Source organism: Corvus hawaiiensis, chromosome 15 (assembly GCF_020740725.1).
Source record: "Corvus hawaiiensis isolate bCorHaw1 chromosome 15, bCorHaw1.pri.cur, whole genome shotgun sequence".
NCBI lineage: Eukaryota > Metazoa > Chordata > Aves > Passeriformes > Corvidae > Corvus > Corvus hawaiiensis.
In genome coordinates this window covers 7,137,581-7,163,648 of record NC_063227.1, presented here as the reverse complement: position 1 = coordinate 7,163,648, position 26,068 = coordinate 7,137,581, and the positions used below count along the sequence as shown (strand labels likewise).

At 56.3% G+C, this 26,068-nt stretch overlaps 2 protein-coding genes across 9 annotated transcripts in view; both read right to left on the bottom strand.

The window, feature by feature from the left end:
• Nucleotides 1-13,192, bottom strand: part of FLT4 (fms related receptor tyrosine kinase 4) — a 57,773-nt gene extending 44,581 nt beyond the window's left edge. For 4 of the 5 annotated variants that reach the window (XM_048320042.1, XM_048320043.1, XM_048320046.1 and 1 more), the window contains exon 1: nucleotides 13,042-13,192. In XM_048320042.1, the coding sequence (XP_048175999.1) occupies nucleotides 13,042-13,099 (58 nt within the window). In that variant the 5' untranslated portion in view covers nucleotides 13,100-13,192. Of the gene's footprint in view, nucleotides 1-10,089; nucleotides 10,198-13,041 lie in introns of those variants that run through there. The other variant, XM_048320044.1, reaches the window with a different exon arrangement.
• A 4,394-nt stretch (nucleotides 13,193-17,586) lies between these two features.
• On the bottom strand, nucleotides 17,587-24,046 carry LOC125333907 (zinc-binding protein A33-like). Of its 4 annotated transcripts, none has more exons than XM_048320213.1 (7): nucleotides 23,957-24,046; nucleotides 22,575-22,849; nucleotides 21,889-21,984; nucleotides 20,037-20,270; nucleotides 19,642-19,661; nucleotides 18,756-18,871; nucleotides 17,587-18,658 (listed from the first exon to the last, which is right to left on the bottom strand). In XM_048320213.1, exons 2-7 carry the CDS (start codon nucleotides 22,845-22,847, stop codon nucleotides 18,114-18,116), a joined length of 1,284 nt encoding a protein of 427 aa, XP_048176170.1. In that variant the 5' UTR covers nucleotides 22,848-22,849; nucleotides 23,957-24,046; the 3' UTR covers nucleotides 17,587-18,113. The 4 variants fall into 4 exon arrangements, with proteins under 4 accessions (XP_048176170.1, XP_048176169.1, XP_048176171.1 ...); XM_048320212.1 differs by lacking the exon at nucleotides 23,957-24,046 and adding an exon at nucleotides 23,452-23,531; XM_048320214.1 differs by lacking the exon at nucleotides 23,957-24,046 and adding an exon at nucleotides 23,381-23,398.
• Nucleotides 24,047-26,068: the final 2,022 nt, after the last annotated feature.

The following is a 26,068-nucleotide window of genomic DNA, read 5'->3' as shown; positions in this document are numbered from 1 at the left end:
CCAAGTCCACTACTTGGCATAAGGCATTACCAGCACGAATGGATGGCCAGGATGGACCAGGGGCATCCCCCCGTGGGCCCTGGGATCTCTGGGCAAGTGTCTTGATACTGCTTCTCCCTCCAGTTCACCTATTTGGGATTGCTCAGGAGCTGCCTGACCATTGCAGGATTCAGAGGTTAATTCCACCCTGTGACAATCCAGGTGTAACCCCAGGGGCTTTGCTGGGCTGAGGTACCTCTGGCAGCAGTGGGTACAAACCCATGGAACCCTGCGGACACATCTTTGGCCACTGAGGAGAAATGGCAGCCCATTAGTGATTAAAGGGAAATGATGGAATGAAATTACAATCCACTGCTTCTTACGCTGTACCTGATGGAGTTACGAGGCAGATGAGCAAGTATCTCTTCATGCAACTCAGCTAAATGGTGGATTTTTCCACTGTGGGATACCCACAGAGAGATTCCCAAAGAAAGATAAGCTCCTGGAAGACAAGTCACTAGCAGCTCTTACACACAGTGATCCAGGTGAGACATCCAGGTCCAGGAGTCTCTAAAACACCCACTGCCATAACAGAGTGGGTACATCCAGGATCCCTCTGTCCATGCCAGGGCATCGTCCCCTTTCCCAGAGCTCCAACTGCCCATGCTGAGGCTTGGCAAAGCCAAGACCAGTTCCAGCACCTGGGCAGAGGCTTCCACCCACAGCACCCGGACTTTGCTGTATGAACACAGAGGAAGGGAAAAGCCTTGAGAAACAGCAGAGACAGACCCTCAGATTCAGTATCATCAACTACAGCTCCATCATGAGCCATTTCCAGAAGCTCAGGTGAATTCCTGCCGAAGCAAACTGCAGGTGTGCTATTGGGGGAAGATGGAGTTCAAGCTATGGGAGGCCTCAGCATCCAACTCTCACTGGGAGATGAGGAGGCAGAGGCAGCTGACTGGGAAGTCAGACAGAGCCCAAGGGTCAGCACTGAGCACGGAGAGAAAAGGGCAGCAACATTTGGAAAGAAAAAAACAAGTCACAGGTTTGCTTTTTCCTTGATGTGTGTGGGCTTAATTGCTGGCCTTCGAAGTTTAACTCTTCCCAAGACTGTTGGCTTATGGACAGATTGAGCAGGACACTGAAAAAAACCCTGTACACCACTCAGGGCAGGTTTCCCCCATGTGAGCAAAGCCTGGGGTGCCCCGCCTGCCTCCTGCCCAGCCTGCTGTGCCAGACTGACTGTGCTGGGCTTTTTCAGGGGCCTGCAAGCCCTGCAGCTGGGCTGGGGGGCAGTGTACCAAGTGGAAAAGACCTGCTCCTCCATCTTCATGTGCCTGGAGTCTGCATCCAGATGTTTGCTACTTAGCTGTGAACTGAAATCAGCTCAGAGCTCTCAAACCAAACAGCTGCCCTGGAGCTGGCAGTGCCTGTTCTCTGCAGCTCAACCCACCCTCAAGTTGATCTCCAGCTGTGGAGTGCAAGAGAAGCTGATTGATAAACAGGGTAAGTGGGGAAAAAATAGTTTTGCAATTAGATGATTATCTTGGCCTTGGAAAACCTGCATTCAACTCCCCATCTGCTCCAGGCTCCCTGGAAGTCTGTCATGCAGCTTCCATGTACCTCCATCCCTGCCTGAGCCACAGAGGGTAGGGCAGCAAAAACTGGGCTGCTTTGGCTTGGAAAAACGTATACTGGTGCAAGAAAGGAGGAATCCTTATTCCTTCTAATTAAAGGTAACAGGTAACAAAGAAAATTAATTTAGCCCAGAGTCAGTGCAACATGAAAAAGCTACATTAGATGTGGATGGGTGCAGAAAGTAGGAAGCACAAGCAAAATGCAGGAGGAATTTAAACTTCCTGATTATCAAAGAGGGGGCTTCAAGCACTGAGTATAATCTAAAAATAATAATAATAAAGCAAAGGGAAGAGTGGTCAGGGTCATAGACCTTCTGCCTGGGGAGCATGAGCCCTCCTCCCTGCGCAGCCTCTCCGTGCACACCTGCACGTGCACACACGAGTGTCGGCACGACCCCGGGCGGGGTGGGCACAAGGGGAGCCAGGAAGATCACAGGCACACACTCTTCAAAGGAGAATTAGTCATCAGAGGTAGCGGCAGAGGAAGGAAGGCTCAGGTACGAGGTCAGACACAAGCAGTGAGGGCTGACGGAGGAGTTCTGAGCGCTCGCTGCAGATCTAAGAGCCCTCTGCGCAAGCAGGACGGGAGGTGGGATCCCTGGGGTAAATGCACCTACAGCACGTAGGAGATAAGAAATTTCATCCCTCCACTGCACAGCTCAGCTTGGCTTTTTGCCATTTCTGAAAACAAACTCAGAGCCTTCCCTGATGTGGTTAATGAAATCTTACTCTGTTCTCTGCAGAAACCCCAGGAGGGACGGGCTCTAAAGAGCACAGCAAAGCTTTCCCCCCACATGGGGCTTTGTTGGGCTGCACCTCAGCCCTGGGTCAGTGATCCCATCTGCTCCCTGCTGGGCAAAGAGACTTGAAGATGCAGAGATTCAGGGCATCGGAAGGAAATCTGGCCCTGTAGGGCTGTCCAGAGCATTGATGGCAAGTTACAGATGCACAGGCTCTCAGTTTCTCTTGGCACAGAGCTGTGACCACAAGCCAGGACCCGCTGCAGCAGGAGATAATAATCATCATCTCTGAGAGCCAAAGTGTATTGGGGCATTCGCGTCACTTGGGTTTAGCTGGCTGTTTAACATCTGCACAAATTTCTCTCTCCGCCTCCACATAACACCCCTCGTGCAGCTATGAAACTAATTTAATTCCCTTCCAAGAAAGGCTGAGTTGGAAATGTCACACTTTGTATAACATAGCACAATTCCTACAATGAAACACCCAGCCTAAATGGCAGTATCGGACTCTGGTGCTATTTGAAGGCCAATAAGCTAAACCTCCTTCTTCTGCTTTTTAAAAATAGCTTACAACAGAGTGACCAAGTTCCATAAACACGCAGTTACTCTCTGTTAATGCGCAGAGGCTGACTGTTGTTTTCCTGCTCCAAGGTGCTTCCCTTGCCACGCAGCGCAGTGGGAAGAGCACGCAAGCGGACGCAACGGGAAGGAAGCGTTTACACATGCTAATGACTTCCAGCCAAGGAGCACAAGCACCAACAGGGAAACCGTGCTGAAGAAACAACACGCCACTTCCTCAGCTCTCCCTGTTTGGTCACCACAGGTAGGTACTTGATGCTCAGAGCCCTGGGGCAAGGTTGGGGATGGCCTCTCCAGCCCCACGGGAATTCAAGGTGTGGATGAAGGGAAGACACGTTTGCTTGGTTCACAAATGCAGGAGGAGCCGTTTTGGAGTGGGGGTGTTTTGGCACCATACTGGACCAAGGGGTCAGGGACAGACACTGGCCCTTTCCCACTCCCAGAAATGTGGGTCTGGAGGCCAGAGTCCTTCCAAGTGCCATTCAGGTTCATTTCATCATACACATCTCTCTTTATGCCAGAACAGGTTTCCTAAGTTCATGTGGGGTCCTGTTTATTTTTCTTTTCTTTTTTTTTTTTTTTTAAATCACTATTGTATTAAGAAGTGTTTTTCTTTTGGCAAAGGTTACCATGGGGCCAACACTGTGAGGAGTCTCCTGCCTTCTATCACCACTAAAACCTCTGAGCCAGAGCTCAGCCCAGCCACGTTGCTTATCTTCAATGAAGGCAGGCTTGGATTTCCCCCTCCATATAAAAAATAGATCCCAGCACTCCCCCTCTCTCCCAGTGCATTCTTTCAAATGCCACCCAGACCTTGTTATTGCTGGGAGGCTGGAGAGCCAGGGATTAACTGCCTTAGGCTGCATCAAGCATTATTTGTCTAAGCAGCCAAGGGTGAGGAACAGCCATAAATATTGTGACATGCTGAATGTCGTGGAGGGGCAACACAGGGTGAGGCAGGCACCTTGGCAGCAGGGATTGCATCTTGGGCTGAACACAGTCCTGGTGTGACCCATGTCATTGGAAAGGTTCCTGCGACCCTACAACACAGGGGCTTTGAGGAACATCAAACTCCATCCTCAGATGGATGGACACCATGCTACACCCAGTGCAGCACTAACAGTGGTGCCTCTGTTAGTCCTCGTAGCACAGGAGTAAGCAAACATGGTGGGGAAAATCTCACTTCAACACTGTCACCCAAGGGGACACATCCTGGGTCCGAGCCTGCCTGTCCAGAATAGGGCTCTACGGGGTATGCTGCAACTCCCCTTCGCTTGCACACTGGGATGTCATGGCACAGAGTGGAGATGAAAGACCAGGATATGCCCTGATCCCATCCCAGCATCAGCAGTACTGCCAGAGCCAGCACTTACAGCCCAGGATCTGCCAAGTCTGACAGTTTGGCAACAGCCAGCAAACCCCGTGAGGAGGCATCAGGCCCAGATGCACACTCTGTTAACTAAATTGCTTTACAAGGCATTGCCAGGTAACTCCTTTTGGAGGCAAGGCGGTTTCCTCCCCCGTGCTTTATCCCAGCACAAGGACCATGCACTGCCTGCCCAGTGGTGAGCGATCTCCTTGGTGTGGATGTGTGCATCTCCCCTGGGAGCATCCCACTCTGCAGCTGGCTGCCACGCTCTGAGACACGCTGTTAAACCTCTGCCCTTTGCTTCCCGAGGGCCAGGGGCTGCAGCGTAGGGAAGGGACTGATGGCCACTCAGACCCAGTTACGCCCCTCTGGGGACTCTGCTCTGGCTGGGATGATGCAGGGTGTGAGTGATGGATTTCTGTGGGCACTGGATGCCATCACCTCTGCTGGGTGTGATTTCGCTCGCTGCCATCTCTCTGAGCAGGCAGTTTCCAAATCTGAGTATAAACCACCATTCATACCCAACCTTCCTGCCTCTGTAAATGTCGGGATTTACTGTCATTCATGGAAACTACTGCCTTGACCCGCACTTATGTCAGTATTTATTTTTTTAGGTGACATCCATCTCAGTGGACACCAGTACTTCAGAAATGGAGAAAACAAGTCACAGATGGAGAACTAAGCCTGGAGCTGAACCTCACTCTCGGCACACAAATTTGTCTGCACGTGCTGCCCCCAATCAATTTTGGAAATTAGTGGAGGAATTTCCAGTCTCTGCTACACAGCCCTGTGCTTTTTTTGAGGAATAAATAAAACCAGTAAACCTTTTACAGATTTCCCTGCTACATGGAGAGCCCAAGTGCCTCTGTAACTCAGAAGGATGATGGAGGACCCCAAAACCCTTCATGGGTCTCCTGGGTCTCGTGAAGGTGCAGACAGACCTTCATAAACCTGAGGAGCCACTGCCCAGCTCAGGGCACCTTGCTGTGCCCTGCAAGGTCTGCCAAGCCCCAATTCACCCTGCCAGCAGCAGGAATGGAGAACCCACTGCAGGATGGGGAAGGACCCAGAGAGGAAGGGGACAGTGACCCAGGGGGAGGCCTGGCTGCCAGGGGCACTGGCTCCCACCAGCTGCTCAGCAAAGCCACCGTGAGCTTGCAAATTCTTTATAAACTTCCCACGTGACACAATTACTCAGGGGCCAGATTCTGAAGCTCTTCCTTCTCTCTTTACTCAGACCAAGCTCCACTGAAGTCACTGAGACATTGGCCTAAATACAACTGAAGGAGTTCAGGATTTGGCCCAGTAATAAAAACTTCCTTCCTTTGTCTACTGCTCACTCCACATGATCCCACTACCTCCCAGCCTCCTCCTGGCCTCGTCTCCTGAGGCTGGGGCTGTCAGTTGTTTTGGTTGATGTTGCTCTTTAATTTTACCCTCAGCCAGATCATGCCAGTCCCCTCATGCAGCTGCAAGCTGCTGAGGTGGAGGGAGCTGGGGAGGCCAGTAAGGAAGAGGGGGAAATTGTGGGGTTAAATACAACCTGGCAGAGGCACAGAGCCAGCCTTCAGAACATGGATGCATGCAGACGCCGTGCGGGCTGGGAGCTGGCTCAGCCATCACCTCCCCAGTTCCTTCAACACCTCCTTGGGGACAGGTTGGAGCATCTCCAAAAAAGCCTTTCTCCCCCCCTGCTGAGCACAGAGCAAATGTCTTGGGCTCTACACCAAACTTCTCTGTGAGGGAATGGGTGAGATGACTCCTGCCCAGGAAAGTACAGCAGGAAGTTAACTCATCTCACTGCAGTGACACATGCTAGAAAGTGACACCATGAGAAACACGTATAGCTTTAAACCAATAACTTGCAATGTGAATTTTGCTGCTTTTTCTCTCTCAAAATAGCCAGGAGGATGCAAATCCCTATCATTCCCCATGGGTACCTCATCCTCAGCATGGCCATGTGAAACGTGCACTGGGGTTTGGAGCAGGAGCTCCTGCTTGCTTCCCATGTCCACCAGCCTTGCACACACCTGTGACACAGGCAGAGCAGTACAGGAACACACATGGACACATAGAGACAACACAGATAGAGCAATTCCCTTTGCACCAGCCTCCCTGCCTATGCTGCTTGATGACAGAAAGCAAATACAAAAGGGATTTGAACTCAGCTGAAGTCAGAAGCATCTGGTCCTGAGGTACCACCATGGTTTGATGGCCTAAACCTCAGTCCTGCAACTTATGGATGTTCATGTGGGTGACCTGGTCAGACACTGGATGGCTCAGAGACAATTGACACAACCCCTGTGAGTTCCTGCTGAGGTTTTACATCTTGCAGTGAGATTTTTAACATTCCTCAGCTAAGACTGAAACAGAGGCGCACTTTGAAGTACCCCAGGGAACACAGAACTCTGAGCAGCAGAGGAATGGTGGTCTCAAGGTATAAGGCTGTGCCACAGCCTTTATACAGGTCTGTGGGAGCCCTGTGCCACCCAGCCTGGCTGAGCTAGCTCACTATGTCCTGCATCCCAATCCAGAACACAGCAATGCCAACCTGGGCATTCCACAGACTGAGGGTACAGTGCCCTGTCCAGTGACAAGGGCTGCTTTGCCTCGGGCTTGCTCTTGTATAAATACAATCTCGCTGTACATTCTGCCCTTTTAAAGTACATTAATTGCCATGGAAACGATGCTGTTACTGGTATGGCAGCAGCCTGGTGGCCCCCACAGATGCAAGACAAAAATCAATGGGTACATTGACATACAAGCTGTGTTTCAGGACTTTTTGTGGTTTTGAGGCTGGTCACCATGGGCACATATGAGAGAATAGCTCAGGCACTAAGAAGATGCCATGTTCCATGCAGAGAAACTGAGTACAATAAAACACGGAGGAACATCTCCTTTGTTGTGTTTATCAGCTTGGGCAGCACAGTCTTGTATGGGAGCTGCTCCCAGTACTGATGTGTGTGCTCAACTCGTGGCACTGGTCATCACTCCCAGCTCCTGCTGGAGCATCCCAGCCCTGGCTGCCCTTCACATCCTCATTGCCAGTGAGTACAAAGCCTCACCTGGTCTCAGACCTTGGCAGTGTGGCTTTGCTCCATGCCTCCTCTCTGCCCATCCACGGCCCTTTCCACCAGCTCAGATGCCTCACCAAAAAGAAGGAAAAAAAGCCAATATTACAGATGTATAGACACACACCATCACTTCTTGGTCTTGAGAGTTTTTTAAGTAGCACTGAGGGGCTTTGTACACGGAGCAGTGTAAAGGGAAAAGCTGTGAGTGCTCTACCCGCAGCCATCCCCGGGAACCTGGAGCAAAGGGCAGCCCTGGCTGTCCCCTCCCAGCCAGGGCAGCGCTGCCCTGTTCCCTGCCGTGCCGCCCATCATAAAGGGGTCCCTGAACTGTTATCAGGCAGTGACAGTTTCCGCCATCAGATTCCTCCTGTCCGTCAGGAAAGCTAAATAAGGAACATCGTTCAGGCGGCTGCAGGAAGAGGGGAAATGCAGGGACATCCGGCCCAGCTGCCAATTTTTCCTTTCCCATGAACCACCACTGACCTCCACCAAGGGAGAACCTGGACACCCAGCCTGGCATCGGCACTGCTCCTCTTAGCTTAACCCTTCCCTGGGGGATGCCCTGGCCCCTGAGCCTGCTGGGCAGGTGGTCTCGCCATGCAGGGTGGTGTGGCCGTGTTGGGACGGTGCCTGGGCGCTGTGTCACTGTCACTGCAGACTAAGGCGGGCAGACTTGGTGCAGTGGCTGGCATTTGCCCAGCCAAGTGGAGCCACAGCCCAGAGTGGAGCCACCTCCAGACCTGCATGTGGGTGGGCAGCTACACCTCACACGGAGACGGCGGGTCCCAAAAACATCAGTGAGCTGCTCCATCACTTCCCTCTTTGCATGCACCTACACCAGGAGTAGAGTTGAGCTTATGCTTTCACAAATTCCTCTGAAAAAGAACTGGGGTTTTCCAGGCTCTGCCAGGAGTTGTAACCAGCCCTGGGCTTGCTGCTGCAGACAGGTAAAATTTCATCTCCTTTTTCTCTCTGCTCACTCCAGGGCTCTGCCCATCAGTAACAGGCACCAGGACAGCCTGCAATCTACCCATCCCTTTCTCATGGTCCTTCCTGTGAACAGCCCTGGGGTCCTGCTGCCTTTCACTGCATAGAACCCGAGCAGGGGAGCAGCAGCTGTCCGGTTATTATGTGCTCAGAAAATGGGAGATCACAGCACTTATGCTTTCCTTCCCCCATCATCCCTGTTTGCCCAGTTAGAGTCTTTTCCTGACCCATTAAACCGATCCTCCCTCATTAGCACATGACGTCTGTCCCACAGCACCTCCAGGTTTGGCCGCAAAGGCTGCATGAGGGATCCTCACCCTGGAAGGAGGGGGTAGAAACACAGCAAGAAAAACAATTCACTCGTGGGAGAAGTTGTAAGGTGAAATACAAGTCACTGGCTGAAACCTGTTTCTGCTACCTCAGCAGGGAAACGACTCCAGGAGAGACTCCAAGACTCCCCACTTAATATCCTCAGCTTATAAAACTTAGTGGGAGTTTCAGCACCGGCTGCTGCAGGGCCAGGTTTTCACCCTCCTTCTGCTGAACTTGCACCTAGAGATGGAGCGATTTGCTTCACAAAAAGAGCAGCCACACTGGGCTCGAGGGCTCCTCGCCGACTTGACCACAGGCCACCTCCGCTTCCACCATTCTGCCTTAACAATGAGGCACCGCAGATGGGCAATAATGCTGTGCCGACAACATCAGAACTGTTCTGACCAAAGAGAAGAAGCCCCCCTGGGACCTGGCTAACCCCCTCTTTTAACAACGTGAAACAAGAAACAAAGGTCTGGGATAGCCAGGGGCAATAAAACCCCTGGAATTCATTTAACCAGTCACTAGATGCCAGTGCAGCTGCAGCAGTATTTCTTTTCCTAATGAAGGACAAAAGATAATTCCAGCTCTGGCCCAGGGCAAGGCTCAGCTCTGGTCTCTCTGACAGACCCTGGCACACACCAGGAGGTCACGATCCCCCCACAGCACCCAGCAGGAGTGGGACGTGTACCTGGCTGCTGCCCCTCACCCAGCTGGAGATTTACAGGAGCTGTAGGGGTAGCTGGGGCAAGTCAAGGCGAAACGTGGCACTGGGCACCTCTGCCTCACAGTCTAGGGTGGGAAAGGGGGCTTTCAGATTGAACTAACCACCCGTGGATTTTCTCCTTGCAAACGCATGTGTTTTTCCATACACAACTGCCCGTGGACCCCGGCAAACATCTCACACCCACAGCGCCCCGTGAAGGTGAGCTCCACTGCTGCTCGGCAGCGTGCAACAAGCCACCAGCCTCCCGCCATGCTCCCAACACGGGAATCCACCAGGAACTGCCTTCTTCGAGCGAGCCGTGATTTTGCAGCCCTCAGTCACAACGCCCCGGCCCGTCTTTCCCAGCGGAAGAGCTCTGCGGCTTTAGTCATTCCTCACACGGAAACCACCAGCACTGCTGGCTCCCCACCTTCCACGGGCAGTGGAGCCTGCGGAGTCCGGCCATCACAGGGCTTTCTGCTTCTCCCTGCACCTACAGGACCTCCCCATTGCCCCCAGCTTATTGCAGCTTCCCCCCCACCACTGGTTTAAATACACAGCCCCCGCAACTGGGAGTGAGGAATCCCCTGCCTTGCACCATTGTTTTGGGGCTGTTTCAGTCCCGCAGGCTGAATGCAAAGTCGCCTCTGCTGTGCCGGCTGGAGTGGCTGAGAAGGAGGTGGGTGAGATTCCCAGAGCTCACCTTGCTCACCGAAGCTGCTGAGAGCTGGACAGACCTGGGGACCCACCTAAAGCCCCCTCCTGCTCTGCAAGGCAACATCCTGAGTGTGGCGGATGACCCGTGTGCCGCTGGAGAAACTGCTCCCTGGCCACGGTCCCCTCCTGCTGCCGTTCCCGTGGGATCCCGCTCTCCCCTTCTTTCTCCAGGAACTGTCTCGGGATGCCGGGAACAGCGTGTTCCCTCCTGGCTGGCCGGGAGCACCTGCCCTTCCCACGCCTGCCCCGGAAAACACCGCAACAACGCGGGGCCAAGAGAAACCCTGGGGACAGCGATCCTGCGTGGAGCAAGCCCGTGGGAGAGAGGCAGCAGAGCGGAATGGGACACACTGGAGGAAGCCCCGTCCACTCTGCCTGCACCGGCTGGGGACATTGTGCTGCTGGGGGAGTGTCCCTCTGACCAGACGTCAACTTGAGCTCAGCGACGCCCTGGTGGATGTTTGTGCAGGCAGTGAGCCGTGGGCTCGCGTGCCCAAGCCAAATCCCAGGGCGGTAGTTGCAGCCCACTCATCCGAAATCATCCTTAAGCAGACAGCAGGGCACAGGAGCTGTGGCTGTCCCCTCCCTGGCAGCCCCCAGGGACCACGGGCTGCGTGCCTCCAAACATCCACTCCCCTTGGAGGCCCTGGATCACCGCTGTGGGGTTGAGCCTGGTGGGGTTTGCTGTGCAGTCAGGGCTGTTGAATGAAAGGGTGTTGCTGAACCGGCCCATGTTTATTACTTGCAATAAAGCAACTGCTTCAAATCCCAGCTGCACAGGCAACTGTTGCTGCTGGCACGGTCAGCGCGGGGCTGTCCAAGCGCCCGGCCGGGAATTCTGAGTGATCCGAGAGGGGAGCAGGCAGCGGCAGCCAACTCAGTCGGCTCAGGTCCTACGCAAGCATGGGCCCTTACCTCACACAATGGGCATACGCCCTTGGAAGCGGCAAACCAGCGTCCCCAACGGGATTATTTGGCTGTGGGGTGCTCAGCACTGCTCTGTGCCCAGAGGACGGTGGCTCAGGGAGCACGTGGTCTCATCACCGTTCACAAAGGGTTACCCTGAGAGGCCAAGATAATCTGCCATGCTGGGGCTGAACCTCTGCCTGCTCCCCGCATCTCTCTGCCTGCACAGGGCAGCTCCCCCAGCTCCACTCCAGCCTGGAGCACCACAGAGCTGGAATGTGTAAGAGTTTTGTGCTCTTACACACAGCATCCTCCAATACTGGCCCATTTAAACAGGCACCCTGGTGCCAGAACAGACCTTTCATGATCCTGAGATGATTATTTCATCCTTCACAGGTAGAACAGTCTCACACACACATCCCTGTTTCCAAGGGGAGCAAATATTTGCACCCCATTGGGATTGTGGTTAATGAGAAATTTGTGGGTCCTTTACGAGCTGACAAAGTGTCCTCATTGATAGAATGGAAGGAGAGGAAGCAAATGCCCCTGGTACCATCCCCCAGTTGAGCTCCACATCACCCTTCATGGCTGCACTAATCAGGCAGCACCGAGAGCTTCAAAGCTCTGCTCAGCCCTGCGCCGAGGAGGCCACACAGCTGTGCTGGCCAGAGCCTCCCAGGCACTGCTCCTGCACCTCCACGAGATGAAAGAACCCGGGAGCAGCTACACCGTGCTTTACAAATTGCTAACATGAGAGCTTTGAACAGTTGCAGCTCCTGCTGTGATGCTGCCAGCAGCAGGTTCCTTTCTGCCCAGCCTTCTTGAGCATCCCCTGAGCTCTGGCCACCCGTCGTGTACTTTGGCCCCACGACACCAGAGCCATCCGCAGCTTTTTGGGCAGAGCAGGTTGACAGTGACACTGCTGGTGATGCTGTTCATGCCACACCTGCAGCTCTCCCATGAGCTCACTTCAACGGTAGCAGCAAATGCCACTGGTGAGAGCGAATCACTGAGCCAATGCTACAGAAAATTCTATTTATGCTCCCAAATTCATCTCCCCACATTGCAAGCTTCCACCATGACTAACTTTCAGTCTGATCTGGGCTATAAATGCTTTACTTGTGCAAGAAGAAGCTTCTCTGGGGGTGTCTTGTCCCCACTGCCCTGGCAGTGCCCACCCAGCTCTGCCCTCTCTCACGGGCTCTGCTTCGTAGAAGGGCATTGCAGCCCCATCTCTGCCATGGTTCTGCATGCTCTGCCCGACAGCCTTTTGCCGCAGAAGTACTGTGGGAAGGGAAAGCATTTCACTTGGATCTGCCTCGGGTGACTTCCGAGGCGGACCAGAGCTGGGAGAGGCAGGCTGGACAGCCTCGCATGGACCCCCGCCTCCTCGCGCCTTCCTCCCCGGCACACACAAATTAATGACTCTGTGCGTGAAAAATAAATAAACAGAGCCCGGACTGGCCTCCAGCCTGAGCTCCGGCCGGGCGCGTCCCCGCGCAGGGACATCCCTCCCGAGAGGGTCCCGTGGGGTTTCTCCCCGCTCGCAGCGAGACATCCGCGGCACGAGAACGGCGTGGGCTCCCGCGGCCCCGGACGCTGCGGGGACCGCAGCAGGGTCCTCCCCTCCGTCCCGTCCTGTCGCTGCGGGCACGCTGGCACCGCCGTCGGGGACACCCGGGCGGGCACCGCCGCGCGCGTCCCGGTTGGGGATGGGTCGGGCAGCGCCGGTCGGAGACGAGGCACCCCAGGACGGACTGCGGCGGTCCCCGTCGGGGATTGGGGTGGCCGGGACCTGGAGCGCCGGTCCCCGCCCGGGATGGGGGAGCCCGGGACGGGCAGCGCCGGGGCACGGCACATCCCCGTCCTGGGTGAGAGACGCCGCGGCGGGCAGTGCGTGTCCCTCCGGGGTCTGGGGGACACCGAGTCCCGTCCCGTCCCGTCCCGCCTGAGCAGCCCCGTCCCCAGCGCGCCCGCAGGTGCGGAGCGGGCGGCAGAGCGGGCAGGGCAGCCCGCAGCCCCGGCAGCTCACCTGCCTCCGAGACAATGCCGAGCCAGAGCCAGAGTGGCAGCGTGCAAACTCTCCTCATCTCCGGGGCTGCCGGCAGGTCCGTGCGATGCGGAGCGGTGCGAGCGCCCCGCGCCCGAGCTCTGCTCCCGCCGCGCCCCAGCTGCGGCGACGCGCGGCGGCGGCGGGCGGGGAGCACCGGGGCCGCTTCCTTTTCCTCCGCCCGCCCGGGCCGCCCGCCGCCCTCCGCCGAGCCTCGGGGCGCCGGGCGGGCGGGGCGGGACGGGGAGGGGCGGGCGAGGAGGCAGAGGGGGCTGGGGGGAACGCACCTGCGGCTCCGAGCACTGACGGGGAATCCCTGCACCAGAGGGGGTGCGCACATACCTTCGCACCTGGGTGTCTCCACCTGTGTGTGTGGGTCTGCGTCCCCTGCAGCTGGGGGCAAGTGTGTTCCCGACGCGTGTGCGTGGGTCTGCATCATCCCTGACCCATGGGCACGTGAGCACCCCCCACACTTGCGTGTGTTTTCACACCTGTGTGCACCCCGTGCATCTCCCTGCACCTGTGTGAGAATGCCCGCACATCGCCTGTTTCTTGTCTGTGCCTGGGTGCGCACCCCGGCCTCTCGGAGCAGAGGGAATGCGCACAAATGCACTCTCAACAACACTACACACGCACCTCATGTGCTGGAACACATCTCACACTTGCCTGCACACACCCCTTCATGCCTGTGCACCCCGTCAATTCCACACCTCGCACCTGTACGCACACACCCAAGCACACGGTCCGGCACACGCGCCTTGAACCTCCCTCCTCCTGCGCTCCCTGGGGCACACAAAGACACACACGCACTTGGGTGTGCTCACACTTGCACCCTCATTCACTGGGGGTGCAGTACGGCCCCCCACTCATGCCATCCATGCGTGCACGGTGCCAGCAGCGTGGAAAAGCCACATTGTCCCCCAGCACCGCTCCGTGTGGCACCCACACGGCTCTCTGGCAGGTACACGCCAAACCCCCCCACACGCCCGTGGCGTTGGCAGACGAGCGGTGCCGCCCCACTGGTGCCAGCGACGCTGCCCCCACAACGCTGCCACTGCCAGCGACCGCGGCTCTGGCTCGGAGCGAACTGGCTGCGAATGCCTCACAGACGGAGGCGATGGCAGAGCTTTGGGAGCGCGGTGGCACAGCCCTGGCCAGCTGCCTGTGCACCCAACCAGCGCTGAACGGATAAATAGCCCGGCCCCGCGCTGCGCCCCAGAGGATTATCAATTACGCTCACTTGTAGGCAGTGAAGAAAGAGCCTCAATGAAAGCCATGTGCTCATGGCTTCGAAAAGGCAGCAAAACTTCTGGTGCACTCAACTGCTCACGTTGCCAAACTCGCGGAAGGAATCACTCTGTCCCTCTCCTGGAACCCTAAGAGGGACTCTAAGTCACAGAATTTATTTCACCCGACTCCCCTCATCCTAATTAGTGTGTTTTAAACCCAAAGAGTGCCAGTTCCATCACTCTTCAGCACACTCATATTGGATCACCTCCCTCCTTGATCTCAGCAGAGCAGAAAGCGGCCGTGGTCCCTTCACCTCTCGGGAACGCTCGGCTGGGTGTCCAAGCCCCTACAGGTTTGAAGAGAGACTTCCAAAACTTGCCATGATGAGGGAGAGCTGGAATGTCACAGAGGGGTGGCACTGCCCAGCACTAAGGAGCGAAGAGCTGAGGAGGGATCAGTCCCCTCCCCAGTGATGGGGGCTGCGATCAGAGACGGCGCAGCCCCGCAGTGCACCCACGCTGGGGACAGCATCGGGGCCAGTGCCCCGAGAGGTGAGCGGTGGGGTGGTGAGGGGTGGACAGGGACAGGGGAATGAATCACACGGCACCACTGAGCTGCTGGGTGAAGTGCACGGTCAAAGGGTGCCTGGAAAAGCTGAGTGCGAGAGGAGCAGAGGGTCTGACCCGGGGCTGAGGGGACAGGCATCTTCCGGCACCCCAGAAGTCAAGGGATTTTGGCATCCTCCACCCATTGCAGTCCAAACGTGGCACGGTGCAGGCGGCGGTGGACAGGACCAGCCCGTCCATGCTGCCATCTAATGGCAGTAGTGGCAGGACACCGGGGAGGGCTCGCCCTGCCCCGGCGGGGAATTTTCCATCACAAACGCAGGGCGACTGTGGGACCGATGGGACCTTTCCATTGTTACCGCCCTGGGAAACAAAAGGATCTTATTTTAAAATCTTGTCCCCATTCCAGCACGTGGGGGACCCGAGGAAGCAAAGGCTTCCCCAAAGCTCCGGATAACAGAGCTTTGCCGCCCACTCCGCACCTACGGGTGCGCTGGGGACGGGGCTGCTCCGGCGGGACACAGATCACAGAAGGCTGCCAAGGCAGGAGCTGCTGGACACTGCCCAGCCCTAGCATAACTATGGGAAAGGGACACTGGGGTGGCTCTGGGAACACCCAGGGACAAAGCAATGAGGTAACCCACAGGAAAAATACAGCTTGCCTCTGGGAGAAGATGGTGAGAGCCAGCGCTGGCAGGTGCAGAGCTGGATGCTGAGGTGAGGAGTGCTTTAACCCCATGGTGCCCAGTCTCCCATCCCTATCCCCTCCTGCCTGAACCCAGGCCAGGCTCACGTAGGCCAGGCTCACTGCATTTATGCCTATGGTTCCTACTCCACGGTGCTCTGGTTTGTCAGAGAAATGTGTTTTTTTCAGGCAGCATTTAGTGGCAGACTGCATTTCCTCACTGGGCTAATGCCGCACACACAGCAGCCCAGAGCAGCATTTTCCCTGCACGTAGGAGCTGCTCTGCCTCCCCAGCCCTGCCCCACCAGCAAGGCCAGGCAAGGACATTATACCCCAAAATGTGGCTCTGCCTGGGAGCAGCATGCCATGGCCACCACGCACAGCCCAGCAGGAGAAGGAAGGACGTGCTTCCTCAGGAGCATTTGAGACAAGTGGTTTTGGCTGCTCTCCAGCTCTGCCTTCGGCATGGGGAGGGTGTGGGAGGTGGCAGCGATGGCAGTGGCACACGCTGGCAGCCCGTGCTGTCACGCTGGCCCACGCAGCACACGGCAGTGGCACACAGCAGCACTGGGCAGCGGGAGCTGGCGGACAACAGAGCCTGGCTGTGCTCACCTCTGCCAGGGCCTGGCAGATCCGCCTCCCCTCACACCTCGGGGACGCTGCCTGCTGCTGCCCAGCCGTACCTGGCTGCAGTTTGGGGCAGGCTGCGGGAGCTGATGGGTTTCAGCTTTCCCCAATGTAACTCCCTGCTGTGATCACACCAGCCTCGCCTTTCCAGAGGCTCCCAGCCCTTGCAGGGGGGAACACGGCCCAACTTGCAGCACCATTTCCAAGCCAACAGCTCTTTCTTCTCCACTTTTATTTCAGCTGAGGCTGTGGGGCAGTGAGAGGAGGTGAGAGCTAGGAGAGGAGGCCGAGTCCAGGTCATGGGCTCAGGACTCACCAGCTAAAGGCCAACAGGGGGCCAGGAGGGAGCATAAACCCCCAGCATCCCCTCCACACCCGAGCAAGGCTGCACAGAGCAGAGGCTTCCCGACCACTGGGAGCAGCCCCGGGCTGTGCTCAGTGCTCCTGCACAGATCACATCTGCCTGAACCCTGCATGGGACATCCTCACCTCTGGCTTCTTCTCCTGCCCTGGCACAGGCCTTCAGCACCCCCAGCCCTGGCACACTGCAGCAGTGGTGCACAGGAGGGGCAATGTCCCTTGTGGCACCATGGGGGAACAGGGCCCCTGTGCCATCCACGCTGGGCAGCCAGATGGCCAGTGAAGGCCTTGCTTTGCTAAGTGTCCCTGGGCCCAGCTGTGGGAGCTGGAAAGCCTCACACCTGTCCCTTCCCACACCACAGAAAGCTGAGCCCCTGCCAGAGGTATCTGGCTCCAGCCAGCACTAGGGACTACACAGCACTGGGGAGCTCTGGCCTCTGCTTTGACCCTAGAATGAATTTGGGTGGGATAAACATGACATTTCCACCCACCTCAGGCACCACCATCCTCCCTCCCACCCACCCCAGCACCTCTGCTGACTGGTGAGGCAGAGATGCTGCCAGCACCTCCTGGGCACAAACCACAGCAGCCAAACCCCCTTACTTGCCCCCCCAGGGATCCCTGCCTGCCCTCCTACAGGGGTAGTGCTGCCAGCAGGACCACAGGGGCGCTGACAGGAAAAGAGCCACATTCTTGCTGAATTTGGCAAGAAATAGGACTTGGCATTTTTCACATGTAAAAATCTTTAAGACCCAGCCAGGCCAGAGATGGCCAAATCTTAAAACACTGTAGCCCAAGAACAGGGCTAGGCTCAGAGGACCTCTCTCCCTTGTTCTCAAAGAGCAGATGATGAAAAGCCACTGCAAGATGTGCAGGGAGTGCTTCAAGGAACTATGTGGGAGCAATGGCTCTTTTAAGCCTCCTGTGCTGCAGGCACAGAAGAGCCAGGGCTGGAGCAGGGGTCCTGGGGGCTTCTCGGTGCCCCCAGGCTGTGCCACACCCCAGAGCAGCAGATCCCCCCCAGCACACAAGCCCCGAGCAGGCCCAGCAGGCACCACCTTGTTTCTAATGAGCTTTAATAGTGACCGAGGTGAGGGAGCAGCGCCACCATCCCTGGGCTGTGCACCGGGCTCCCTCTGCTGCCCTGCCCCGGGAAGCTCTTCCAGCAGAGGATGCCCATGGTCGGGGATGTGCAGTTCAGAGGCAACCGATGGTACCCCGGGACCGCTGCCCTCCTCCACGGGGCTATTGGTGGGAGCTCAGAGAGGCAGGAGGTGTCAGCAACCCACAGCCACCTCCCCTGCAGCCCCGTGGCTGCTGTTACTGAACTGTGCTGTGCTCAGGAATGGGAACCTGTTCTTCTAGGAGTGCCAGGAACCCCTGTGAATGCCTTGTGGCAACTACACCCATGGCATAGGGAAGGGAGGGCAGACAGGACCTGGGAAGAGACTCACCCCCTTCCTTCCTCCCAAAACTGAAACCAAAACAGCTCCTCCAACACCCAGCAAGGTTTGCATGTGCAGAACTGGCTGCCAGTGCAGCCCCAGGCCGGAGCCAGGCTGGTGCCCCCAGCACACCCTGGTTCCTCACAGGGCCAGGTGGCAGAGCCGCATGGGCTCCATGTTGTCCCTCCCGTCGCTGAAGCAGGTGCTGAAGAAGGGGCAGTATCTCTTTGCAGAGACCTGGTGGAAGGTGAAGAGGTGGGACATGTCCCCAGCATCAAAGAAGGTGACAGTGCCCTCCTGGCAGTCCAGGAAGACGCCCACTTTCCGTGGGGGCTGGCGGGGAGTCAGGCGCACCCAGGGGGTGGCAGTGGCCCAGTACTCCATCCTGTTCCGCAGGCGAAGTGTCCAGTAGCCATTCTCTGGGCACAGCTTGACCTTGGCTGCCCGGTCCACAGTGTCAGCAGCCACCCCCAGGTCCCACTTGGTTTTGCTGCCCACCCAGACCTCCCAGTAGTGCTGACCGCTGTCGAAGGCCTGCGAGCCCAGGACATTGACGCACTGACGGAAGCGCCGAGGGCTGATGGGGACAGGCTGGGCTCGATTCCTCTCTGTCACTGCTGTCAGGTCTCTGGAGAAGACCAGGTTGGGGTGGGCTGACTCAGGGTCAAAGGTGAGTGGGGCGGGAGCTGTGGAGACATCAAGCATGGCATTTTACCAGCTGCATATTACCTCTGCAGAGCATCCCTGGCCCACCACACCCATCCCTCACGGCAATGTGCTCACCGGGGCAGATGGAGCGCAGCATCTGCCTCCAGAAGATGTACTGCAAGGGGCCACTGTGGCTGTCCCTGTAGTGCTGCAGGTCCAGGGCAGGCTGGGTCTCAACACGCACCGAGGGCCTGGGGCAGAGAGAGGCAGGCAGGGTCAGTCCCTCTGCTGAGCCACTGCCAACGCAGGCAGGAAAAGCACAGGCAGGGCTGCAGGACACTGCTGCATGTGACAGATTTGGTAAAGATGGGATACAAACACCTCTGGCAGCTGCTCGCTCTGCCTGATGCAGCTCTGCCCGCAGTGAAGTGAGTGGCTCAGGGCAGGGGTGTCCAAGATAGAGCCAGCAGCACCACTCGTGCAGCAGGGACTCCTGGCAAACCCACGCCCAGCACACCCAACAGGATTCCTGCATGGCTGAACAGGCCGGGCCTGTGGAGTCAGGCTGCAACCCAGGGCGGGAGGGGACATGGACACGTTCCCTATGGCAGTTCCGGCCCTCAGCTACTCCCAGCCTCTGACAAACCTGCACCTCAGAGTCAGTTTTGCAGCCCCATGAGTAATAAGAAGCTAAGAAAGAGCACGGAGAAGACAAAGCACCCAAAGTTTGTGTCATCAGCCTTGTTCCCTCTTGCAGCATGCATGGCTGCTGCACCCATCCCAAACCACCATGTCTCCTCTACCCACTCGTCCCACCATCTCAACATGTAGGGTGCGCCCCGGGAAGAGCATCCAATGTATGCTGGGGACCAGCCTCCACCTTGCACTACACCAGCACCTTCCTGAGCAATTTGTGACGCTTTAAAAACTTGAGATAAAGTGCCTCTCACATGTGGTCCCAGCCAGGGACTAAGATAAGCTCCTGAAAAGAGAATCAGCTTCTTTCATGCCAGACACATACCTGATATCCAGGCTCTCCACCTGCAGTGAGAAGCAGAGAGAATTAGCAGTCACTCTAATTCATGCAGCTGCACAAATAAGCTCCTTGTCCTGCCTCCTGCAGCCACACAGCACAGAGAGGAAACCAAGCTACCAGGATCTGCATCCTGGGGAAAACTGACTGGACACTTGGATAGAGAAGAAGTAAAGGCTCCCAAGACCCACCACATCTGAGATCACTGTATCCCTTATGGCAAAAGTCTCCACACTCCAAGGGATTGGGCAGTTAATCCAGAGGGATGGCAGTGAGAACACCTTTCGGGTACAGCCTAGTGCTGTCATTTAAGACTCTCCCATCCCAATTTCAGATCCTGCAACATCCCTCATCCTCCTGCCAGGGCCAGCCGAGCATCTCACCTCCAGCAGTGACACATCTTCCATCTTGCTCAGGGTCTGCTTGACGTGCTCGATGTCCCTCTGCAGCACTGCTATCCCCTCCTCCAGCTGGTCAACGTGCCTGTGCAGCTGTGCCAGTGACTGCTCCTCCTTGTTACCCAGCTCTGCCAGCACAGCTCTCTCCGCTTCCTCCAGGATCTGATGAAGGCGAGCAAACTCAGCCCGAATCTTGAAGTTCAGCTCCCCAGACACTTTCTGAGCAGAGGGAGGAGGCAGAAGGTGAGTCCAACAGCTAAAACACGCAAGTAAGTGCACCAGATGGCTGGGCCTGTTACTCTGCTGACAGAGCCCTGGAAATCCGAGCTTTAGACACAGCCGTGACATTTTGGATGGAGAACAAGACACAGGGACAACTTTCAAGGCTGCAGAGCCAAAGAAAAAAAACCCCACAAACCCAAAAAACCAGATCCACCAAAGGCTTGGTCACCGTAACCAGGAATCCCCACACACAGCCACAGCCCTCTCCCACACCACCAGGAATTTGCCTGTGGGCAAGACTGGAGCTCTTTAAATTTTGTGGAGCTGCAGACTCAGCTGTTCAGGTTAGTTTGGATTTATTTCACAGCGTTCCAGACCCTGAGCAGAGCTGCCTGACGGGCGAGCTGCATAAACTAATCTCTGTCATTAAGGCTGATAAAATCCTATTCAGCTCTATCCAGAGGTCATATTTTTCCAGTTGTTTACTCGCCAGCCAACCTTGTTGTGTTCTCGCTACCTTCCTGCCTGTTTACAAGACACAGCCAATGACTTCTTATTTTCCTTAAATCTTTAAGCTTTTAATCTCCAAGTGCAACCTTAGCCCTCATTACTTTCTCAAGGAGCGCTTCCTGAAGCGCACATCCCTTCCTCCCCACAGGAAACCCACCTCCCTCAGAGATGTGAAGCTTCACCAGACTCCCTTTGCTCTAGCAGGTGCTTGTGCTGACACACCAGAACCACAGAGGAGGTACAGGGCCTCCCTGTTCAGATCAGCGATTTGCTCCCCTACTCTTGAGACACCTCTTAGCTCTTGCACAGCAACAGGACAACATGTGCTTACTTGCTAATACTGCTTCATTATCTCAAAGGTCTGTTCCACACCTGGCAAGAGGATAGAGGTTTGAAATGGTGCAGGCTGTGGGATCAGAGGCTCCAGTCAGAAGACAGTGGTTTTTTTCCCCTCTCAGTTTTATCTCATCCCTGAACTACTTCTATTTTCCTTAAACGCACCTTCCTTGGCTTTTAATGCTTTTATGACACCCAAGAAAGCAGCACAGTCAGCCAGTAGCTGTTCTCACTTCATGGATTTGTACAAATGGGCAGCCTGGACCTCTCAAGCCCATGGAGAGCACTCGGGCTCCTCATTCACTTCAGAGCTTCACAGTGAATCCCAACACCGTCCGTGTGACAAGGCCACCACTTTTGCAGTGCCAGCCCTGCCACTGACACAGTTCCTTCAGCTTTGCTGCCATCCCTTCTGACATGAGAGGATTTCAGAGCTGCCAAGAGTTAATGCTCTCCCAAAGAGGCAGCACTGCAGGGCCAGAGCAGGCTGCCCACAGCTCTCACCACTCACCATGTCTCAGCTCTGCTGCACCAACGCACTTTGTAAACACTGCATTAAAGAGTGCTTAATGCTCCTCCCAAAACCTCTGCTGAATATCCAGCAGTGATGAACTTGGGCCTACACGCAAGGGAGTTTGTGTGGATCCCCAGAGCTACTCAACTAGATTTTTACAGGAAGCTGAGCTAAACTTCAGCTGAAGTGATACACACATCCTCTGTGAACACTGCCCCAGAAGCTGCCTGAAGAGCAGCTCCCACAGGGTATTACCGTCAGGCTGCAGATGTCCTCCTGTGTCACACGCTTCCTCTGCAGCAAGTTCTCCATCTCCTTCTGACGAGCTTGCAAAGCATCTTCCAGGTGCTTCTGCAGGAGCAAGGAAAAGAAGATAAGGAGGCCATTTCACCACTCTGCTGTGATTCAGGAGCAGTCCCAATTCCAAGGGTCAGCATCAGGAGACTGCAACATGATCTCATATAAAGGCTGTAAGGGAAGCAAGCACCTGATGCACAGCCCTGAGAATTATATATGTGTGCATGTAATGAATCCAATTTATTTTGAAGACTGGGAGCTCCAGCCTGGGATATCTGTTTGCACAAGCTTTAAACACTGTGTGTTATGAACTGAGTTGTGCAGGGACTGTCCCCTCAAGCAGAGCACCTGGCACAAGCAGCCCTCACCCCTGGCCACACAGTCCCTAAGTGAGAAACAACAAAGCTGTGGTTGGAATTGGACACAGCAGTGAGGGAAACTAATGCAAAAGAAAGTGTTCAAAAGACAGAGAGCTGTAAGGAAATAGGGAGAGGGACTTATCAGGAAGAGACACATATGTCACTGCACTTGGGTCAGATAAGGCTTCACAGTGGGTGAACTGCCTGTGGGAGGAGGGGCTGGTGGCTGCACAGGGCTCACGTGGCACCTGTCCCCTTCTTCCCAGCCTAGCAGAAGCCGCTCACCTGCATCCTGTGCTGGTGCTCCTCGGAGCCGCAGCGCCGCACCTTCTCCACCAGCCCCGAGAGAAGGTAGTGCGTGCGGAAGGCGCGGCTGGGGAACTTGCGGCGGCACTGCGGGCAGGAAGGGACGTGGGCGCAGCTCTCCCAGTATTCCTGGATGCAGCCCTTGCAGAAGTGGTGCATGCAGTCCAGCATGACGGGCTCGCTGAAGAGCTCGCAGCAGATGGCACAGGTCAGCTCCTCCCGCAGGCTCCGGTCCTGGCTCCTGCCGGCCATCCCTGCGGCACACAGGTCCCACCCTGAGTTTCCTGCCACCAGCACACACAAATCCCCATCCCTCTGGGCTTCTGCCTCTCCTCCGCTCCGGGGCAGGGCTTGGTTACCAAACCTCGGGCGGGAGGCACAGGACCTGCCCAGGCGCTGCACTGGGTGTACGCACCGCTGGAAAGCCCCGCATTACGGAGCAGCCCCGCCCGAGGGTCACTCCCTTCGCAGGGTAAAAACTTTCAGTTTCCCGTCACTTCAGCAAAACTGCTCGGTGCGTCTGACAGGGTCCGGCCTTGTATCCCCACAGGGCCTCAGCGCAGCGGCCACCCGGCCCGAGGGCTGCCAGCACCCACCCACATCCCGAGCAGCTCCAGGGCCGACGCAGCACCAGCGCTGCCGCGTGCGGTGCCCCTTCGGCTCGACGGTGCGCACCGCCCGCTCCCCTGGGCGCAGCCCCGGCCCCCCACCAGCCCGGGGACCCCACCGTGCGACATCACTTAGTTTAGTTTAGTTTGGTCCGGTCTAATCTAATCTAACCTAACCCAGTTCAGTCCAGTCCAGTCCAGTCCCGTCCCGTCCCGTCCCGTCCCGTCCCGTCCCGTCCCTCTCTCACCTCCGACCCTCCGAACTCGGGGTCTCAGCCACGCCACGCCACGCCACGCCACGCCCCGCCACGCCCCTCCTGCGGACTGACGCCCGCCCTGACCAATCACCGCGCGGATACGCCGCGCGCCCGCCCGCTCATTGGGTGGGATCCCGCGGAGGGGGCGGGGCGGGGTTCCGGCATGTGACGCGGTCACGTGCGAGGGCGCCGGGCCGGCTGCGGAGGCTTCAGGCGGGAGTGGGACTGGATTGGACCGGACCGGACCGGACCAGACCAGACCGGACTGGACTATCCCGGACTGTCCCGTCCCTTTACTGCCCGTATACTGCCCCTTTACTGCCTCTGCACCTCCCCTGCACTGGCCTTACACTGTCCTTACGCTGTCCTGCACAGTCTCGCCGTGCCCCTGCACCGGCCTGCGCTGCGCACATCCCGCCCCACTGCTGCATTCAGTAAAGAGCACAGAAATGAGCTCCGAGCAAAAGCCTCCCTCTCTCTCCCCTGCTCACGGTACCTTCAGAACACAGCTCTGGCCAACGCTTTGGGGTCACTGCCTTGGGTTGCCTCAGAAATCACGAGGGCTGTGAGCTTGTTAGCCGAAGAAAGAAAGAAGGAAGGGTTTTCATCCTTGTGTGGCCACCTGATGATGATCCCTGTGGTGTTGTGGAAAGTGATGGACGCTGGTGGACATGTGACAAAAATCACAAGAACTTTCAATACTGGAAGTAAAAGCAAGTAAAACTGAAAGGAGAGGGGACACAGGGACTCACAATAGCTGCACAGACCACCTGTCTCCTTCCTAACCACCATTAGAACCAGAGCATGCCCCCAAAAGGGCGATGTGCCAGGCACTGTCCGGCTACTGCCCTCCTCCTCCTGGTGCTCTGTTTTCTCATTAGAGCAGTGCAATTAGTGCAGAAAGTATTTTTGCCCATCTTCGTTTGCTTGTCTGAGAGATTTTCCCAGCCTTTTTCTTGCGCTGTACGTGCTTGGTCACTGGCATGTGGCCACAGCAGCCCTTCCTGCAGGCATTGGCCTCTGCCTTGTCCCCAGCCCCTCATGGTCACACGCTCAGCCACAGCCCCATGTTGATGTTTGGACTTGGCACATCACTGAGTGCATGAGGAGCAATCAGTCGTGGGGAATGTTGGCCATGGGCAAGTGAGGTGCACCCCTTGGCCTCTGGGTGGCCAAGCAAGTGACATCCATGGACACCAACAAGGTCAAGCCATGGCCAACTGGGCTGGCAGCTCCCACAGAGTTATTGTGGGGGCTCAGGACTGCTCCAGCTCGCTGAGCAAGGCAGTGGTTGGCTGCACACTCTTGTTCCAGTACCCATGGTGGCTCTGGAACAGGGATGCTCAGCCCTCACTGCTCACTGGGCACTGGGGGACAAGAACTCACTGGGCAGGGATTGTTTCCAACAGGCTGAGCCTGCTCTTATTGCTGCCCTTTTATCCTTTTCACTGCACAACACAGAAGAGTGCCCTGGGAATATTGCTAGGACGATGACACTGGGACCAAGGGATGACACAAGGATCCAGGGATGCTTGAACAATCTCCTCTTAGCTGTGACTTCATGCAGCAAAACCTCAGTCCCCACATTTAGAGCTTTGTGCTTCTACTAGGCTGGCTCTCACCCTGGGAGCAGTGCCAGTGCCGGCCCAACACAGCGGGAGAGCGGCTGGTGTTACCTCCCATCCTCCTGCCACATGCCAGCAATCCTGAGAAACAGCTGGCTTTGAACTTGTGGATTTTGGATGGGAGCTGAATCATCTGCTTAGGTGCATCCTTTTGAGAGGGAAATGGCTTTGTCATCTGTGTCCAGCCTCTGATCTCCCAGCGTTGCCACCATTCATCCAGGTGACATTATAAACTATGCACAGACACACAGATGATCAAGACAAGATGCCAGCACAGGACATACAGCCCAGGATGCTTCTCCCTCACCTGTTGCAGCACCATGATCTTTTATTTGTGAGGCTCTGCAGAGAGGTAAAAGCATCAATAATTGCTTTTTAGCAGAGATCTGGAATGTGCTGCAAAAGGTTATGTTCCCCCAGCAGCCCAAGCCAACAGTGCTGGGAGACATCCCTGTGAATCAGCATCTGTGCTGTGGTCAGAGCTCATCCCTCCCCATTATGGAGCCCAGGAGGTGACAGCCTCCCCGGGGCACCTGTAGGCCCATTGTTTGCAGAGGCTGTAGCTGGATAACTGAAGCTTCACCCTGAAACAGCAGAATTTGGGATAGCTCAGCTGATGTCGAACATCCCCATCAGCTCCCCTTTTAGCCCCAGCTGGAGCCTAGTCCTGGTCCCTCTGTGCAGTGTGAACAGCAGGAGCATCCCCGTGGCATGGCACCAGGCTGGGCAGTGCCAGCAGATACCCTGCCCAGGACTGGCACAGGGCTGTGGGATGCTGCTCTCATGGAACAGATGCTCTGCACCAGGGTGTGGAGCTGCAGGACATCCTTCAGCACCCAACAGAGTCCTGGACCCCTTGATGTATAGGTTTTCCCAAATAACACCCCTTGCTGCCAACAGAACCTGTTGCCTATGCAAAATTGCTTATTTCCATCTTTGCAGGTTTGAACTGCAAATGTAGATTTCGGAGCCAAAGGAGGAGT